Source organism: Schistosoma haematobium, chromosome 1 (genome assembly GCF_000699445.3).
Source record: "Schistosoma haematobium chromosome 1, whole genome shotgun sequence".
NCBI classification, from domain to species: Eukaryota; Metazoa; Platyhelminthes; class Trematoda; order Strigeidida; family Schistosomatidae; genus Schistosoma; species Schistosoma haematobium.
Genome location: NC_067196.1, coordinates 11,048,659 through 11,067,903, shown reverse-complemented (window position 1 = coordinate 11,067,903; position 19,245 = coordinate 11,048,659). Strand labels below are relative to the sequence as shown.

At 36.2% G+C, this 19,245-nt stretch overlaps 2 protein-coding genes across 3 annotated transcripts in view; one reads left to right on the top strand and one right to left on the bottom strand.

Moving 5' to 3' along the window:
* Positions 1-3,048, top strand: part of CDKL1_1 (Cyclin-dependent kinase-like 1) — a 39,293-nt gene extending 36,245 nt beyond the window's left edge. The window contains exon 11 of the mRNA XM_051209978.1: positions 1,990-3,048. Coding sequence (XP_051073134.1) covers positions 1,990-2,340 — 351 coding nt within the window. The 3' untranslated portion in view covers positions 2,341-3,048. The remainder of the gene's footprint in view (positions 1-1,989) is intronic.
* A 1,225-nt stretch (positions 3,049-4,273) lies between these two features.
* Positions 4,274-19,245, bottom strand: MS3_00002392 (uncharacterized protein). Of its 2 annotated transcripts, none has more exons than XM_051209965.1 (4): positions 10,597-19,245; positions 10,403-10,543; positions 8,847-8,925; positions 4,274-7,756 (listed from the first exon to the last, which is right to left on the bottom strand). In XM_051209965.1, exons 2-4 carry the CDS (start codon positions 10,451-10,453, stop codon positions 7,329-7,331), a joined length of 558 nt encoding a protein of 185 aa, XP_051073133.1. In that variant the 5' UTR covers positions 10,454-10,543; positions 10,597-19,245; the 3' UTR covers positions 4,274-7,328. The 2 variants fall into 2 exon arrangements, with proteins under 2 accessions (XP_051073133.1, XP_051073132.1); XM_051209964.1 differs by having other exon boundaries at positions 10,403-10,708; positions 13,325-19,245.

Here is a 19,245-nt window from a genome sequence, read left to right as displayed (position 1 = left end):
ATTCAGATACTTAACAATGAATTTGCTTTCATCTGATCATAGTTCTTGTAAAAAAACTTATCAACTTTGATTTATTGTGAATAATTTTAAAAAATTACTAGTTATGTGACCTGGAAATTCAAGTCTGCTTAGTATTATAGATGAATACTGTACCATAATGAAATTTAATCATTACAGTTTACATCATGGACTGAGTTATGTCTGTTGTTGCCGTAGTTATATCCACGTGTCGTCGCTGTTATCTCTTTGTCGAATCGGTTTTGTTCATGGCCTTATTGTTTCGAATCATCAATTGAAAATTACTGTAATTCAACGATCCTACTGCTTATAGTTGGAAACAGTAACCATTTCAATTTTACATGACAAGAAATGAAAAAACAAAAACCTCTAGAAATGACTGTAAAACCACATTCCCAAACAAGTCCCGAAATCATGTTGCCTTCATACCAAAATACAATCATTTATATATTAATTTTATATACTTAGTAGTATCAGATATTGGCGAAAATACATAAAAATAGACACAGAATACAATTTATCTAGATTAATACAAGTAATATAAATATCACATTGAATGAAAGTTCATACCTGTCACCCTGGTAGAAATTCTCTATGAATCGGTACAAAAAATACCGACTTAAATAATGTCATCTTTTTATCGCGTTATCAGACTGAACTTTGTTAGACAACCATTGAAGTCTAGAAGTCAACGGACAGCTTTTTACTTTTCAGTATGAACCTTCTCAATAGTATGCACCTATGACCTTTCCGAGGACCATCAGATTTAATGGAGAGAGCTTAATCTTTAGACCTTCTGAGTTGAGATCTAATGGTTTATATCTCTAACTTTAATCAATTCACCGCTAGTGAAATTAAAATGTAAATGATACATACTAAATTATTAGCAAAATATAGGTTTATGCACTGAGTTCTAAGGTGTAGCTTACGTGTGTATATTAAGTATTTCTTTTTGGCCCTTCAAAGTAAGGGAGGTAAGTGTATTTTGAACCTGTGAGACTCAATGTTTGCGATTCAAGTCAAAGTTTAGTGTAAGGATAAGTTAATTAGAATACAGAAAACTACTTTCAAGTTTTTGCGCGAATTTCAAAAATGAATGATAATGATGATAATAATCTATCAGTGCACAAAATACACATTAGAAATACCTTCATAAAGGCTCTCAGAACCTTTAGAATTGTTAGGAAAAATTCTTTTTTATCTTCATATTGAAAAAATCACATTGGTCAACATATCAAGTGCTCACTTTTTATTGTAGAGATTTTACATAACAAATGAACCGATCATTTTTCTTGGCACAATTTACTTTATTTGTAATAGACTTACAAAAATGATCACTTGAGGTGAAAATACAGGAATACTGAAATTACATAATAACTTCTACGCATGACTTCATCATAGCAACATAGTGACCATTATTCTCTTATGGTTTAATTTTCGATACCGCAGTGAATTTTTCAATGTTTTTCTTAAGTCATGATGAATTTTACATAAATAAACATGAGAAAGATTCAGAAAAAAAATGAATTAGTATGAATCAATTCACACTCATATTAATGATGTTATATGGCGGTATTTTTACGAAATTAAATTCGGAAAATTGATAATATGCCTTTTAAAAAAGGCGATAAACATTTCCAAAACCACTGAGTTCGAAAAGGTTACATTCTTTCTGTTGCGAAATACATTTGATTCATAGAGACTCTCTGCTAATTAGTGAAAGTTAGCTTTAAAACAACTCGATTTTGTTAAGATTCTTTCAAAATTGTCCCTATATCATACTTTTACTGAGATTCATGAATGATCCAATCAACAAATCGTCGCCTAGCTGTAATTGGTTGTCTAGACATTTTTTAAAGCATATCAGTCTTAATGTATCATGAAATTAAAATATTCTCAAAACATCTAATTCTTTGACCATTTTCTATGTTCTTTATTTACACATTTGTCTTTATCAAATGATCGTTGTAGCCGTCGCAAATAGGACTGCCTGCTCTGCCAACTAATCCACATTTACAACCAATCCCAGTAACTACTACATCTACACCATCAAACAACAATGCTCAATCAATGATGATGGTAACAGGTAATCAGAAATCTAATTTAGGATGGAAATATCCTAAATCAAATCAAATGATTATGACATCAACAAACAGTAACAATTCGATATCATATTTCCCAAATCCGGACATTAATAATAATAATAACAATAATAATAATAATTCATCAAATATAGACAATGGGCATAATTCTAACGATACAAACGTTGCACACAGTACACTTCAATCAAATTTGATTGGATTACACCTACCGAACATATAAAAAAAGTGTCTTTTCCTCCACACTTAACCTTTCTCAAACACAGATCTAGTGTAAATGTGTTACATATGGTTAGTAGTAGTATTAATATTACCAACCTAATTAGTGACTTCTTTCATAAGTAAAATGATACACACATTACAAACAATATTATAATAATAATGGCAAGTAAATTATCTAAGTACATTTAATTATTGAAGTTTTCATTTCTCTCTTTCTATATTATCTTACAATCTGAAAAGTAACCGAATATTATCCTTCCTATTGATTATGTTCAAAGAAATTGTATATAAACTCAAGTGAATATTAATTACTTATAATTATCTCTTTATTAAAACTACTTTCATACGGATCTGTGTTTTGCTTTAATGATTGTGATAGATTTTCTTTATTTATTTATTTAAACACATATACATTGGTACAAGGAGGCACCAAAGAGATATGCGCCACATTAATCATTCGATTTGTGTGAGGGCTAAGATACTGCCATGGTGCCCAGATCGAAGCAGGTGGTTTTCTTAGGGGTCCACACCCGGAGCCTTTGACCTAAAGGTCTGACCCACTAGGCAGTGGAGCATCGTGAGGAGATGCAGTCCCATGGTAGCCGGTGACCAACGATTGGTTCATACGTCATTTGTTCCCTCAGGATACTGGAGCCCATGTACACCATTGGTTTGGAATCCGGTTAAAGCGCTGGACATTCGCTTTTCGTCCTCCCAATTTCGTAAACAACACCCTCGCCACGAGAAGGCAGTGAGTAGGACTTCCCTGGCAGAAGCTGTATACGCGTGGCCGTGTGAGAGCATTTCGAGAGGGAGGGCGGGCCCACCCCTCTCTCGGCCATACCAAGGCATTTGGGGGCGATATACTGGTTATGGGACAAAAATCTACGCACTATTAAAACTATTTGTAATAGAATTAAACAGGGTTCTACGGCGAATATATTTGAATTAAATGAGCTAAGATGGTGTTGTTAACAGTTTTAACTACACCTTTGATTAACCACAATGGGAGGTGCTCACCAGCCCAAAAATACAAATTCCTAGGACACTTGCCAATATGAATTGCCCCACAGTAGCAGTCGAATTGATAGATACAGAAAGAAGTGGCTAGTCTAGGTAATTTATCTTTCAACCTCGAAGTGATCATCGGATGCATAGAAAGCATTAATTGTCATTTGCCTGCAATAAAAATTCTTTGGACTGATCTGTTCAACCGTTTCACTAGGTTCATCGTCACTGAATTGTAAGCGCATATATACAGCGGCTTTTTGTTCACAGTTAGGCATCCCTTATGCTCTTTTATTGGTTAAATGTTAATTTATGTCACCAGATATCCAACTTCCAGCCTAACTAGTTAATAGTCATTTTGATGATATGGTGACGTAATTTGATTGATGTTCATTTTTATGTCCTAAACTGATCCACACATCATACCATTGTCATAATTATTATTAATACTATTATTGTTAATATTATTATAATACTTGCTAACCATTTTGAGGAATTTATTCAGTATCCACCCCTATCTACTAATTTGTACCCAATTCGTTTTTGATGGAGTTTTGTTCTCTTAGCTGGATGGTTTAGTCGTGGAGCTTTCATCGTTCTTCTGAATGACATCATGAGCACAAACTTCAAGTAGAAGGTACCTAATTCATATTATTCTACATATTACGTAATTTTCGATTTATAATTACATCATTCTCTCTCTCACACTCCATGTTGACCATATTTATTCTGATCATTATTTATCTCACAATTTCATTTCACTTATAAACTGATTCAAGTTAACACTTCATATTAGTCAACGCTAATATTAACGATTTGATTTGATTTTATGTAACAAACAACAATCTTTGGTTCAGATGTTATGATTTTACATCATGTACTTTGCCTTAAATCTGACCAATTTTGTGGATTATTAATTTGGATATGAGATAATTGTAGAACTTTATGAGAAATTACTGAAAAGCATATTCATCGTTCACACAAAGTAATCATTAGTTCGTACAAATGCCACAACCACATCAGCCTCAATGGGAATCCGACTTTCTGTAATCGGTTGTACTTTTTCTCCTTAGGTTCATCATGTATCTGTCCGACTGTGTGTATGATGTAGACTCTATATGATCTAGAATGTACTCATTAAAAGCAGAATTAACAACCGAAATTGGAACAGACTCACCTGGTTCCTGGAATTGTATTTGATCAACATCTCTATCGTGTGTGCTTAAATCATTGATAGCTAAAATTCAAACCATAGATTTTTCAACATTCTTCGCCACAATCTCCGTGGTTGGTCAAAGATTATTTCCACAATAAAATATAACTTACGCAAACTCTAAACACCTCATATTTCAACGGAGAATCCTTTTTTTAGTAACTTTGATGGGATCTCTTTCGTTGCAAAATGTTTAACATTTCTAGATTGCAGTAATGTGTCTACTCCTCATTCCAATTCATCAAACGTTGAAGCCGCAATGGAATTAATGGAAGTCCTTAATGTCCTGACGAAATTTTCTTCCTGACCATTATAACAAAAGTGCCTGTTAGTAATGAACAGATGTCTGCATCCTATACCATTCAACCAGATAGTGACTGTCTCTGCAGCAAAATGAGAGCCATTAACACTCAATAACAACATAGGAACCACCTACCGACTGAAAACTTTTCTTAATGCCTGGATTAAGAAGTCAGAATATGGTGAAGTTGTGAGAGAAACTTCAGGCCACTTGAGAGAAGCATTGATAACAAATGCATAGTATTTGCAGAGAAATGGACTACAATAGTCTGCATAAATTCTCTGCCAGGCCTCAGACGATAATGGCCATAGAATCCGTTGCGAAGGATGATTTTCCAACTTACGATATTCTCCACAATGATTTCCTGTACGATATATGTCAGTATTTATCTCCGGCCACTAACATGTGAGCCTTGTCAAGGATGTCATTCAGCATCTAATTGTCCACTATGAAGATCTCCAAGGACAGATTTACGTTATAAAAAAGGAATAAATGCACGACCATTCAGACACAAAGTACCATCAGGAGTAGTGGATAACTCATCCTGTTTTGGGAGATAAACAAGAAACCTACGTTTCAGATTGGTATTCCAACCTCTTCATATGGCACAGTATACATTCAAAGTATTGACGAGTTTCTCTAATGAGATCTGGATGCCTCACCGGTAAAGATTTTACTAACAAATAGTCTGCAGTATTAACAGCTTTATCTTGTAATGATTGTCGAGGTATGTAGCCAACATGTTGGTTGGTGAGTACAAATACCACTTATAGCTTCAGACATCCCGAAGAGGAGAATTTCTCACCCACTCAACAGAACTTTCCCTGCAGCAACTTCGCGACTAGCATTCCCCAGTCGACCTATGGTCACTAGTAATCTAAAGGAAAAATTGTCATTTGACCGATTTCCTGTGCACTTATCAATTCCTTTGTTCATGTTGGGCCAGTTATACAGGGCGATCGAAGAGTATTTTACTCGAAACAATTCGCGAACACTACCGGGCTTGACTGAGAAGAGGCGGAAATAAGTTAATTAGGAGCTCAATAATCCAATACCTTGTGAACACAGGTCATTCGACCAAAGCGGGTTATGCGTTCAAAGTCACCTACAAGGTGAGTAGGAAACGTCCAAATTTAGTTACCTTCCATCTTTTTAGCATTGCTGCATCACTTCCTAAACATCTAGAGAAAGCAGAATTACATGTACAGAAGAAACTTCACAACCCACTGGCCTCTTGAAAAAACTTTCCTTTTTTTCTCTCACAGTCATCTGCTTCCCTTTTATCTTCTTCTGAACATAACTTTTACTCCCAACTGATTTGTTTCTCTTTTCATAATTCGATTGATTACAATTCATCTTAATTTCAGCATTTAACCTTACTACGCAGAACCTTTTTCCGATTACAATTCCTTCATCTATCTTCATGATGAATATTCAATGGGGTATAGCATAGCAAAACTATTTGTTTTCTTTTCGTTCAACTCTATATTAGCCGTACATCATACATGGGCTGACGTAGAGTTTTCACAAAAGAGGATCGATTAAACGTAATTGGCAAGGTTTTAAACCCAGTAATAGTTCTTTAAGATGATACTAATCAGAATAGTGAAGCTGTAGCTTCCTATGAAACCCAGCATCGCAAACGGACACAATCAGTGACTTCTACTTACTCATAATCCAGTAGAACTAGGTAGTCTATCTTCATTTCGTAGTCTCACTACTGGGAGGCTGGAGAAGGGACATTATCTTAATATATTGAGTGCTTGTTGTAAGGGCTTTCATATACATTATACCACTGTTTTACTGACTTCACTAATTTTGAGCTGTAAAGCTTTGTTCGGTAGTTTATGATTTTATCTCAGTTTTTATCACAGAGATAGACGTTGTTTAGAACTTTGACGGACGTTTATTATTACTCAATAATAGATCACAGAAAATTTTTAGTTCCTCCTTGAAAGTCCCTTCAGAGTAAATAACTTTAGCTCTACGAACTAAGCATTCAACCAAATCTTGCCTATACTTCAGTCAAACAAAGCTTTAAAAATGGGTATATTGGCTTAGTGGTTAGTTTACAACCAATAATTCTCTCCATTGTCGGATCAGGTCCTTGTGTCAACAAGACGTTTAAAAAGAGTATATAAACTCAGTTTCTTCTAGTTGGGAAATTGATTTTGTAGAGCATCTTGAAGACGGTAATAAACTTCTCATACGCAATCAAGAAGTACCTTACCCATGTTCAACTCCAAAAGGATTAGAAGAATGCTATTGTTAATTCAGTTTCTCGATTAGTTACATTTTATTTCGCAAGTTGAATTCATGACGAGAAAATGTACTATAAAACATAAGCTTAATCCGTAAAACAACTAAGGGTTATTTAAAAAACGATTGAAAAGTAAACAGTAACTAAAGGAATACAGTTTTTTCCAAAACAAAATTGAAAAAAGAATTATATTAACAACATAGAAATTTAATGAAATAAAACTGTATTCGCTAAACGTAACATCCATACAAGATAAGGCAATGGAATACGATCACAACCTTTAAATCGAATTTGTCTATTATCCATAGTAATGGGCATTAATGGTAGAAGACCGTAATCTGTCTTTAGTGCCGTTGTAGCTTTATTGAATAATGATTCAGTTTTCTGTGGATCAGCTGTAGTAGTAGTAGTAGTAGTAGTAGTAGTAGTAGTAGCAGTAGTAGTAGTAGTAGCAGTAGAAGTGACCTTGGCAAATTCACAACTTAAATAAGTACAAATAGTAAATGGACTGACGGAATCTATTAAATGAAATCCTTTAATCCGTTCTACTGGAATAAATGAAGAATATGATCGTCGACCAGTAAAGTAACGATTTGATGTTTGTAAACCATATCCAGATATGAGTAGAAGGGATTCTGTGAAAAACGGGAAAAATATCAGTCAGTAGAATAATATGTAGTAGTCTTCTAGCGTCACCTACAATTGGATTTACAAGCTTACATGTACTTACGGTGGCAAGTATATGTAACATATTTTTAGAAACCTTTGTCTGAAAAGCAGTAGGCTCTTCATAAGTGCTCCTGATAGACATAGTGGACAAACAGTCGACATTAGTCGCGCGTTCAAAATAATTAACAAACAACCAACATCGATTTTATCCCTTAGACAGAGGTAATCACTATCGAACATTCTGGATTAGATCTATGTGTACTGAACGAAGGCGTGGTAAACCTTTCTGTCATAGTGGCTATAGTTGTCATCAAATAAACTTTTATCTTTTACGTAATCCCATTAATGCTTACATATCAATTTGATTTCGGTTTCAATTATGTTGATTAATTATGTAATTATTCATTATTTTCATTATAAATATGAGATCCATTTGTCTATTATTATTAATAATAGCTGTAAAGTCATCTTCTATACCCTGCGTTACAGTCTTCTCAGTATGTAAACACGCATCAATCTTAACTAAGGTTAATCATAGGTTTTTAGTTCTGTTCATGTTATGATTTCCGGTCTTTTTTCGAACATCTATCTGAACTTCACTAACTAAAGTATGTTTATCATTATATGACTTTTTGTAATTCCAAGTTGATCGCGGCTGATAAGGATTCGTGAGACAAAATTAATTCATTTTATTCTGCAAATTTTGTTTGCGGACTGTATCAACAATAGTAGTTAATCAGTGTAAATAGAGTAGTCTTAAAGGTGGCCACACTTGATAGCCCGAATAGCTCAGTGGTGTATTATATAGTGTGTCACTGGGTGAAAGGAGTTTAAATTCCACTAGAAGCATCAATTTTTTTTCAAGACTGCAGATATGCCCTGCTGATGAGTCCAAAGTAGCACCAAACCTCGAGTTCATGACTTGGTGTCGATTGCTTTGAACTAACTAACAAAATACACTGTGGTTTAACATTTGTCGAATATATCCCCTAATGGAACAGGTGTAATTTAGAAAAATTACCAGATAAGTTGGAATTTATGGTTGGAACTACTTACCTTCAGTAACGGTATTACGTAAATGCATATAAATGAAAATAACGGCAGAGAAAAACAAGATTAACTGGACAAAGTACGACTGAAAAGAGAGAGAAAAAATATATGAATATGAATGACGTCAACGAAAGAAATTAAAATGAAAACATTTGATGAAAATAAAGCCATTTGTGAAGTGTGTAGAAAATTGAGATGCTGTGGTCGTCTACTGATACACAAACGGAAACTGACAGAGTGAATTTAACGATACTTGTGAATATCGTTTTGATATGACGAGCGAAAATTACGCCTATAAATTAGGAGTTGACCGATTGAATAATGAGTGATGTACAAATTGATTTCCTGTTATCGCCTATGATATTTAACCACATTAACTTTTGTGTCGACATTTTATATAAAAGTATGTCATTTTATCAAAAAGAAAAAGCCTATTTTTCTGGTAAGTGATTTTATTATTAAAACTCAGTTCATTCGGAGGATTTGTGTGAGTTACTCTGATCTCGTGAGCAAACGTCACTCGACCACACTTCGTATCGTTATGTAACATCTATCGAGACCAGCAATCTACACATTGATTTTAGCAATCAAAAGACTGTTCATCATATCATCGAAACTCTAATTTATGAAAAATTTACAGTATTATGATCATATTAAAGCAAGTACTAACGCCAACCTTTTAACAAGAATTTCCGAATGTATCACGAAGTGGGAATTTCGAGTAAAGTGAATACAATTACAATAATTTAGGCCCAAGTGAACAACGGGGAACTTTTTTAAACATAGTCAGTGGCTGCTAATCAGGGTTATAATGGTAGGTACAAAATACCTGGTTAACACCCGTGCAATACTCGTGACCAACGGTGGGAGACGTTAGGTGAAATGACCCAAAATCGGTTGCATCTTTGATCTCACTCATTCCCTTCCAATCATCTTCATCGTGCCTAACTTTAACGTGAAATTATTTTCCATCCTTTAGTTTTTAGTCTTAATGATTTCCTTTCTGAAATGATGGGGAAGACTTGTAACTCAGGTAGACGCTATCGGTGATGTTACGTTTTCTAAGCTAGATGGTTTAGTTACGGAGCTTTCACTATTATTCAAAATAACAACCTCAGTAACTGCTTGATTTAGAAGCGAGTCTTCTAGTTATCCTATCATCATTCACAGAATAAATTGAACTAGGCTTAATAAATTTTACACTGGAAAAACTGGGTGTTCAATTCACTTACTCATAAATGAACATAGATGAGGTGACAAGATATGTTATCATTACTATTGATACATGTAAACAGTCATAGCTGTAAATTCAATTAGAGAAACGTCGACTACCAGAGAATTTCTGGAAGACTCACTTTTATATGAAGTAGGTGCTGAAAATGTTCAAAATGATAACGAAAGCTCCGTAACTAAACCATCTATCTCAGAAAACACAACACCATCAAAGTGTCCTTTTCCCCTGTCCAGACGAGGGATGTAGGGACTTGGAAAGACATACATCTGTGTCAAATGTTATGTTTATAACTCAGATATATATATATATATATATATATAATACTCACCCCTGCAATAAAACCGACTGAACAACAAACTAACATCCAAAGTACTGTCATGACAAACCAAAACGATAAGGATATGTTTCGACTGTGTTTAACTTCAATCCATGCAGGGACTGATTCATGTGACGACAGTAATATCGGATCCTGATTTATATTTACAATTACTGGGTAAGAAGTTAGACAATTTATGAGACTACTTTTATCCGGAAATCGGTAAATCAGGTTACAGCCACAAGGAAGACGAAACAACAAAGAAAGGTCATCAATAATCCTTTGGGAGGGGTAAAAAGAATGAAACACAGGAAACATCTGAAAGACAATTGAGAATAAAACAATGATAATAGTTGCTAGAATTTCTAAATTATACATACACGGAACATCAGAAATTTCACCCGCATCAAAGTTGACGAAACGATGGTAGGATGGCTAGTAGGGAACAATTTACGATACAGTCATAATATCTCATATCCTTCAACCTAACCATGGATAAATTTTAAGGAACTGTGACTCCTTACTCACAATCCGATAGGATATATAAGGACAACACAGATTAGTTACTTCTGTTGTGTAACATGTAGTAGATTCAAGGTATTCGACCTCAAATTCATCATGAAATTTGGAGTGATATACAGTGGTTAAGGCATTTGGCTCTCAGTTACTAGGTCTATGATTCGAACCCCACCCCACCTATCACGGTTTGAGGAAGCGGTTGGAACCATTGGCCTTGGCAATTAGAGTGAGACTCATACCCACGTACCTAGTAAATCGGTTAGTTACTGCTTTATATCATTACCCATAGCTTAAAATCTGATGTATTTATACAAAAGTTTTGTCAGATCTCTCTTTTTACGATGACCCTTAGGTTTAATTATATTTCGCATGTCAATTTACAAAACATCCTTTAATTTCCCTTATCTATTCGGCATTACCATTATAAAAGATGTCTTAACTTAGAAGTCTTAGTTAGCATTGATGCTACTTGCCATTAACCTTTGGACTCCTCGGTTAATGACACGCCTGCTGTTTATTCTTATGTATTTCTTAAATATTATCAACAGCCCCTCTTTTTGTGTAACTATTTACTTAGAACCATGTAATCGATGCCTGGTTACAACCCACTAAATTAATACTTTTTATAAACAATTTATCTGAAAGCTTATAATTTAAGTTAGTTTACTTTTTTTAAAAGTTGACAAGTAATAATCTATCATTATTAAATGTTCTTAATTGGTTTGATGAACAGAATATGAACTGATAGTTTATCGAAACTGCTATTAGGAATGGCTTTAAAATTAGAATGAGTTTGTAGGTTACTACTATTCGACCACAGGTATATTTGAAGCTTTGCTCCCGTATGTTGGGATCATTCGGTGAGTGATATAGGAGTTAAAAGCAGAGTACTAACCAAAAATGACAAATTGGTTGAGAAAACGTTGAGCTCCTAATGACTGATGTGGTTGAGACATGTACTGCATATTCTTAACCAGCGCCTATCTTAAGATGTGATATTAGTTGACGTAGTAGATTGAAAGAAAAAAACTAGAGACAGCCAAAAAGGAAAACATAATAATCCATAAAGTCATGCACTATTGGTCTGTGCAGACTACCTGCTTAGAGTTCAAGAAATAACTGCGACTAGAGGTTGGATACGTTAGGTGACACGACTCAGAATTATTCACGATAGCTCAAATCTATCCACTCTCTATCTCTACTTAGATCTTGAGATTTGAAGTTATCTCATACTTTTTAACCCACGAGTTCCTTTCTTTCTCTTGGATTATATTGTCCTTTTTTTCTACTATAACTGATACTGCTTTTACTTTTGCTACTTTGGTATTTATCCTGGTAATGCCATCTGGATGTGCTGATGTGATGTGGTAATTCGAACCATTGGACGTGTCAGGTTTTACATCACTTATTACTGACTGATTAGAAAGCAGTGGTACCTAATCAAGAGCAGAAATTTACACTGGGATAATTTCAAAAACTGATCAGTTATCTTTTTTCAATCATAATAAACGACTATTTACAGTTTTCAAACCTTTTAACTTTCGGGACCTCATTTGTAGTTCACTCTTCTGTGTTTAGAATTAACATTTTAAATAATCAATATTGTTAACAGATTCGATTTGCTTTTCTAGATTTTGATTATTAAATTTACAAGTACAACTGTTTTTTCATATACAGAAAAATGTAAGGTTCATACGATACAGAACAACCAGAACAGATATAGTTAGAATATTTATTTAAAACTTAATTTAGATTCTTAAGCTTCAGATGGCTTATTCAACAGAAACAAGGACTTGGTGCGATTATGTATAGCTCCTATTTGTGTTACTCTTCACATCCGTTTCCAAAGGAAATATCCGAAAAACAAGTAAAACATAAGATTAAGGGCACGGAAAAGCACAATGTTTCATGTTAACATGACACAAAATTAATACACCTACATCTTCGCAATAGAACTTTGAGTAACGATAGACTATGACCCTTCCGAGGACAACAGCTATGAAGATCAAGTCTCGTCAAACAGCTCAACCCTCATTTATTTGGGTTTAGAAAGATGACAACACAGAAATAAAAATTTGGTCGCTGACTGAACGAACAATTTTTTGAAAAATAGTTCATAAGCTTTGATCGAACTTTTACTACGATTTGGGAGTCACCCGGGATCATTAACTTATAACGTGAGAGACAAACTCGTATGTAGTCACTGAGATTCACTGATCCATGAATGAAGATATGTTCTCTGCAACCAAACCCATGCAACCAATCATTCATAAACAAATAAAAATGAGTAGAGCAATGAGGGAAATCAATAATGTGAAATTTATGGTGCCTTTAGCAAAGAAAGTGATTTTTCACTTAACTTCTATATGACAAAACATTCTGGTAATAGTGTTATAATCACTACTGATTACTTACATTTCTCGAAGAAAATTATATGCAAGTATTGTGCTCCTTGGAAAGACATTTGCTCAACAAACCTCCCACTTTCTGAAGTTATACAAGTCGCCAAATAAATGCGGTGTTAACAGTAAATCCTCATTACGCAATAACTTTCCATTATCAGAGATAAAGGATAGAAAATTTAAGTTGTCCTATTTCAATTAGTCAAGTCTACTAATCATTGTAGACAATTCAAAATGATAAGTCCATAAGAATCGTGATAAATCCCAATCACATATGAAATATAAAAAAAATTAGAACGTTTGTTTGTTGAAATTATTCTCTGGGGTCTACAATAAAAAAGTATAATAAATATCAACGTCTTTACATTTTCCCCTATTAAAAAGGTTGGTATGTAAAGTCGTTAAATGTCTACCAATAAGGAAAACTCGAATGTTTGGGTTTTCACGGGTTATAAATTAACAATCACCTAGTTGTAATACTTCTGTTACGTATCGTTTTTAAAGTATCTTCATCAAACACTTCGAAAGTTGCACTAAGCGATAACATTCCTGTGAAGAATCTACATTTCTGCCAAATTACAATATTATTGTTCAAAGATGAGTAAATAGACATATATATTGCTATCTTGAACTACTACCGTCATCCTTCTCAGTGAATTTGTCAGTCAAACATCTTTTATGAAAACCGTCTTGCTCTGGAGTTAACAGATTTTGTAATTCCAAATGACCAAGTAATTTACCAGGAATCATTCTCTTTGATACTTTAGCCAATATCCTGATTAGGCTAAAATGATGGTAATCAGATATTAGTATTTACATTCCTAAAACTAGGGGTAACGGACAGCAACCTTCCAAATCCTTGAGAGTTTAGTTCAGGAAGAAATACTGAATAATTGTATGAATGGTTCTGAGAATCGTGTCTTTGAGCGATACCAGTATTCTAAGATCTAACTCATCTGAATTCACGGACTTACTAGGTTTTAGGCAACTAAGTAATCAAAAACTGTCTCTTGAGTTACGAACGCTTAGTCAGCAATCTCATCAAGCTGACTGCTAACACTAGTATGTCCCACCATTAGGGGGAAGTAACCATGCAGTCATGTTATTCAAATTCATGGCTGAGATTGCCTGTCAAACAGTTGCGCCGGCCTGTCCTAATATATGGAAGGCAATCAACCCCGCATCATCGGCTGAAAACTGGGAAATTGACTCAAGGGCTTCAGTACAAGAGGCATGAACTTATTTCGGGCAGTTATACAATCGGGTAACTCAACCATACATACCCTGGACAGTCCCAAAGAGGAAGAAGCACGGTCTTCCCTGGATAGGCTGGGATATTCGACGTTTACTAAGACAAAAGAAGAAATGTTAGAACGTTGCTATCAGTCTTGGCACAGCAAGTACGATGAAACGCTACAGATCGGTAAGAAACACGTGTATAATTCAAATTCAGGAATCTCAAAAAAACATGAAATACAGTTGGCACAATCTGCACTCAAGCAGCCTAAGAGAACATTCTCATACATAAACCACAGAACAAGGATGCATCATTGGATTCCCAACCTAATTAGAGAAGCATGTGGATCTGAAATGATAGAGGAAGATCAGGAAAAAGTATAGTCTATGGCTGACTATTTTGGGGCAGTTTTCACTCAGGAACCTCCTCTAGACAAAGAACCAGACCAAAATAAAGAGTCAACAAACCACCTACTCACCGTGGACTTCGATCAAGACTATATGCTTAAGGCTTTTATCACCTTAATCATGGAAAAGCCAACAGGACCAGATGAACTACACCCCAAAATCTTGAGACATATTGCACAATATATCGCGGCCCCACTGACTGTGATATTCAATATGTCACTTGACCAATGTGTGTTACCTATGGACTGGAAGGACGCAATCGTCCCTCCCATACATAAAACAGGACCAAGACAACTTCCATCGAACTACAGACCTGTAAGCCTCACCAGCGTTGTAGTTAAAATATTGGGAAGAATAGTCCAAAAGCCATAATGACATTTGTGGAAACCAATAACCTTTTGAACAACATGATTTCAGTAAGGGTTTATCTTATACAACGAACTTCCTCATAGCAAGAGAATATTAGATAAAAGTGCTGGACAACGGAAACTCGGTAGATGTTATCTACATAGACTTCAGTAAGGCTTTTGACAAGGTGCCAACAAATAGATTGCTATTGAACTTAGAAAATCTTGGTATTGCCGGACCTCTTTTAAAATGGTCTAGGGTTTTCCTAGTAGGTCGTAGACAGAAAGTAAGAATAAATTCCAAGTGCTCCACCTGGAGACCAGTAACTAGTGGAGTACCTCAAGGTTCCGTCCTAGGTCCTTTACTTTTTATACTGTATGTAAATAATCTCCCAAGTATAGTACAGTCCGCAATGTTATAATACGCTGACGATGTAAAAATCTGGCGAGTAATAACCGGAGACGCAAACGCATGCGCACCTCAGGAAGACTTAAATAATGTGATTACTGACTGGTCTAAAGAGTGGCTGAGTCAGTCAGTTAGCTACAAGGTAGGACCAAGCACATATATGCATCGGTCCAAGTTGCCATACCGCATTAGCACATCAATATGAACACCGGATTCATAGGAATGGTTAAGTCAATGGTGGTAATATATAAAAGAAAGACTGCAATAAGAATATAGTACAGAAAAAAAGATTTAGTACGTAGAAAGATATGAAGCGATTTTAATCTCTTGGTTTAAGGGAAGAGAGTCTATATACCTACGCAATTGTAATCGAATCTGACCCATGTCAAACACAGTTTCAAACCATTGGTTACGATAGTCACGCGGACCCCAACCGAGTAGTCTGCATCTACCAACATGGCTCAGACCAGATGTTTGTGTCTTCAAGCACTGATGCCACGTTTTGGTTTGGCCGCCCATAACTTTCTTCCAACCATTCCCAACACCGGTTAGCATTGCACGTCGTGGTAATCGGTGTTCAGGCATACGTAACACGTGGCCCAACCATCTCAGTCGATGAAGATTCACAACCTCATCAACTGATTTACCATCATTCCCTAATACCTTGTGTCTAACCTCACTATTACTTACCCGGCGATCCCAGCAGACGCCAGCAATATTTCTAAGGCATCTGTGGTCAAATACTAGTAGCTTACGAGTGTCTTCTGCTCTTAATGGCCATGTTTCGCTGCCGTAAAGTAGAACAGAACAAACTGCCGCGCAGTATACTTGTCCCTTAATTGATAGACAGATATCTCGCCTTCTCCATAGGTATGTTCGCAAAAGTCAAGCGAGCTTTCTGAATCCGTGCACAGATTCTGTCAGACATTAACCTATTAGGGTTGATCAGACTTTCAACATAAGTGAAGTCATCAATGCAGGCCAGTCCTGGAGCAACGCCTTGCATTTCGAGGGGGGAAACACATCCTAAGCATCCTGGCATTGTTGCTCAGTGCTACCAAAAGACTCTGAATTCTATCAGCGACTTCACCAAACAGGACTATGTCATCTGCGTATTCTAAGTCGATAAGTGGACCTCCTGGAAGGAGATCAATGCCCGAAAACTCAGACGACGAGAACGTCATTTCCAGCAGTAGGTCTATGATGGGATTAAACATAAATGGAGATAGTGGACAGCCTTGCCGGACACCACATGAGGTTGCAAGAGCAGATGACAGTTCGCCATAAGTTCTGACTCGACCGGCAGTGTTCGAGTAAAGAGCCTTCACAAGGTTTATGTACTTCTGAGGTACACCTTCCAATGACAGACATTGCCACAGAACCCCAGTCAGTAACAACGTAGAACCTCATGTGTACGTACATCAGTTTGAGTTGCCACACCACATTAGCACAGAGATGCAGTTGTCGATTCAAATCCCATAGTGGTAGAGGTGGTAAGAGTATAAGCAGTAATAGGAAACATAAGGGTTTGAAGATGTTATTTAAAGTGTAATCCAGTGAAATAAATTTAGAAAGAAAATAAAGGACATGAATAATTCAGAAGATTAGAATTTGGGAGGGCACAAAGAGTGGATGCACCTGCGCCATTGCAAACGATTTTGAGCCATGTATCGTATCGTGAGCCACAGAACCTCTCGATCTCGGAGTCAAATGCTGCTTTTACGAGTCAAGAAAGACCACCATTGTCGGAGGCCGTTAAACATGCCTGAGTTCTAATACCTGACGAATGGTGAATATGTGGTCGATACAGCCATGACCATGTCTGAAGCTAGCCTGATTTTCTTGTGTTTGCAGTTCAAGAGTCCTTGTTAGGCGCTCAATAATTATTGAGGCTAGTATTTTAGATGCTATGTTGGTCAAACTAATCCCTCTATGGTTATCATAGGATGATTTTGAATCGTTCTTATATAGTGGGACAATCAGTGATTGCGATTAGTTAAATGGGATTACGTCCAACTCTCACATTTTAGTTAAAATATTAATCAGCGTAATCGCTAAAATTGGACCACCATCCTTAAAGACCTCTGGAGCCAATCCATCTGGACCAGCTGCCCTAACTCGTTTCAGATTAGCTATAGCCTTTGAACTTCAGCAAGAGTTGGGGGACCTATTTCAACGTTCAATTCACTGTCTGGAAATAGAGGGTAGTTGTAGAGTAGCTGAAGGTTAGCTGAACTGTTCTACAAAATGTTCCGCCCATCGTCCTAAACGTCTGGACTGGGAGCAGATGAGTGTCGTCTTTCCCCGAGATAGTCTCACTTACACTTGACTTGTTAATTCCAGTTTCTTTTATTAGTCTGTAGAGCTATCTTGTGTTCCCTATGACCGCCACCTTTTCCACCTCTTCTGCTTTCGTTGCCCTTCACTGCTCACGGTCGTTCCTTAGACTTTTGCTTAACCTAGATCTGATTTGTTTACGCTCTTTTCTTCCCACTAGATCGGGACATCTCAGAGGACATAGCAAGCGAGTAGAAAAGCCGAGAACGAACACAATATCCGTGGCACACAGGTTTTCACATCGAGTCATCAATACTTGGAACCTATCACCCGTAACAGTAGTGTCCGCACCTTCAACTGACTAATTAAAGAGAAGACTGGACACCCACAGAAGCATACTAGAAAAGGAATAACATATGCCATAGGCCTTCTGTCCTTACTACACAAATCTGAATCTGACATTAAAATTGCTCTATACGAACTAATTATTTCCCCCTGTATTATATACTTATACGCAATCTTCTTATGTACTGCTATAATCGAAGTGACTACTGTGAATTCGGTGATCACCTTGCTGTGCTGATGAGGTGAGGTAACTTAGACCGAAGCATATATGCCTGGTCCCACGTTGTAGGTGACTGACTTACGAAACGTTATTGATTTGCAGTTGCTTGGTATTGTTGAAAACGACCGAAATATCAGTCTTAAATACCAAGGATAGTATGCTGGTTGAGGCGTGACAATCTTTGCAGTTTGCTTTTCAATGATCGTTTCCCCTTGAAAGAGTTCATCTATGAAGCCGATACTTACTCGAGTGAGGTGTTATCAGCGTTGACCTATCGGAAAAAGCAGAGTCCGTTTTTGATTTTGCTCGGTAGCAACTACCAAACTTGTTTTGAATGGTGTCGGAGATGATAAATCCGAGAGGGAGTACAGAAGTAAAAGCATATGAACACTCTCGCGTTCTATGATATTATTTCAGACATTCTTATGCGTCAACCTCTTTAACAGTAAAACTCAAGTGACAGCTCAGGATATCCCGAGGTTGTATGAGTTACAAACAGCACACACTAGTACCAGTAAAGCTGATTGTAACCAAGCAAACAACAGAGAAATAAAAACGAAAAAGGGGACGGAGGCATAAATAAAGGAGAATTGCCGATTTTTCCACCTTACGTCGTGTATTCAGGGAATATTTGTCGACAATTATACGTAACGCACAATTTTGAATATGCCGCACCCCGTACTTATATTTTC

Excerpts from the sequence above, each read along its gene's own strand:
- MS3_00002392 (XM_051209964.1), bottom strand. The coding sequence starts at position 10,708 with ATGTTTCCTGTGTTTCATTCTTTTTACCCCTCCCAAAGGATTATTGAT. Across the intron at positions 8,926-10,402 it reads CAGTCGGTTTTATTGCAGGG|TCGTACTTTGTCCAGTTAAT; the intron begins GTGAGTATTATA and ends CTCTCTTTTCAG. Across the intron at positions 7,757-8,846 it reads ACGTAATACCGTTACTGAAG|AATCCCTTCTACTCATATCT; the intron begins GTAAGTAGTTCC and ends CGTTTTTCACAG.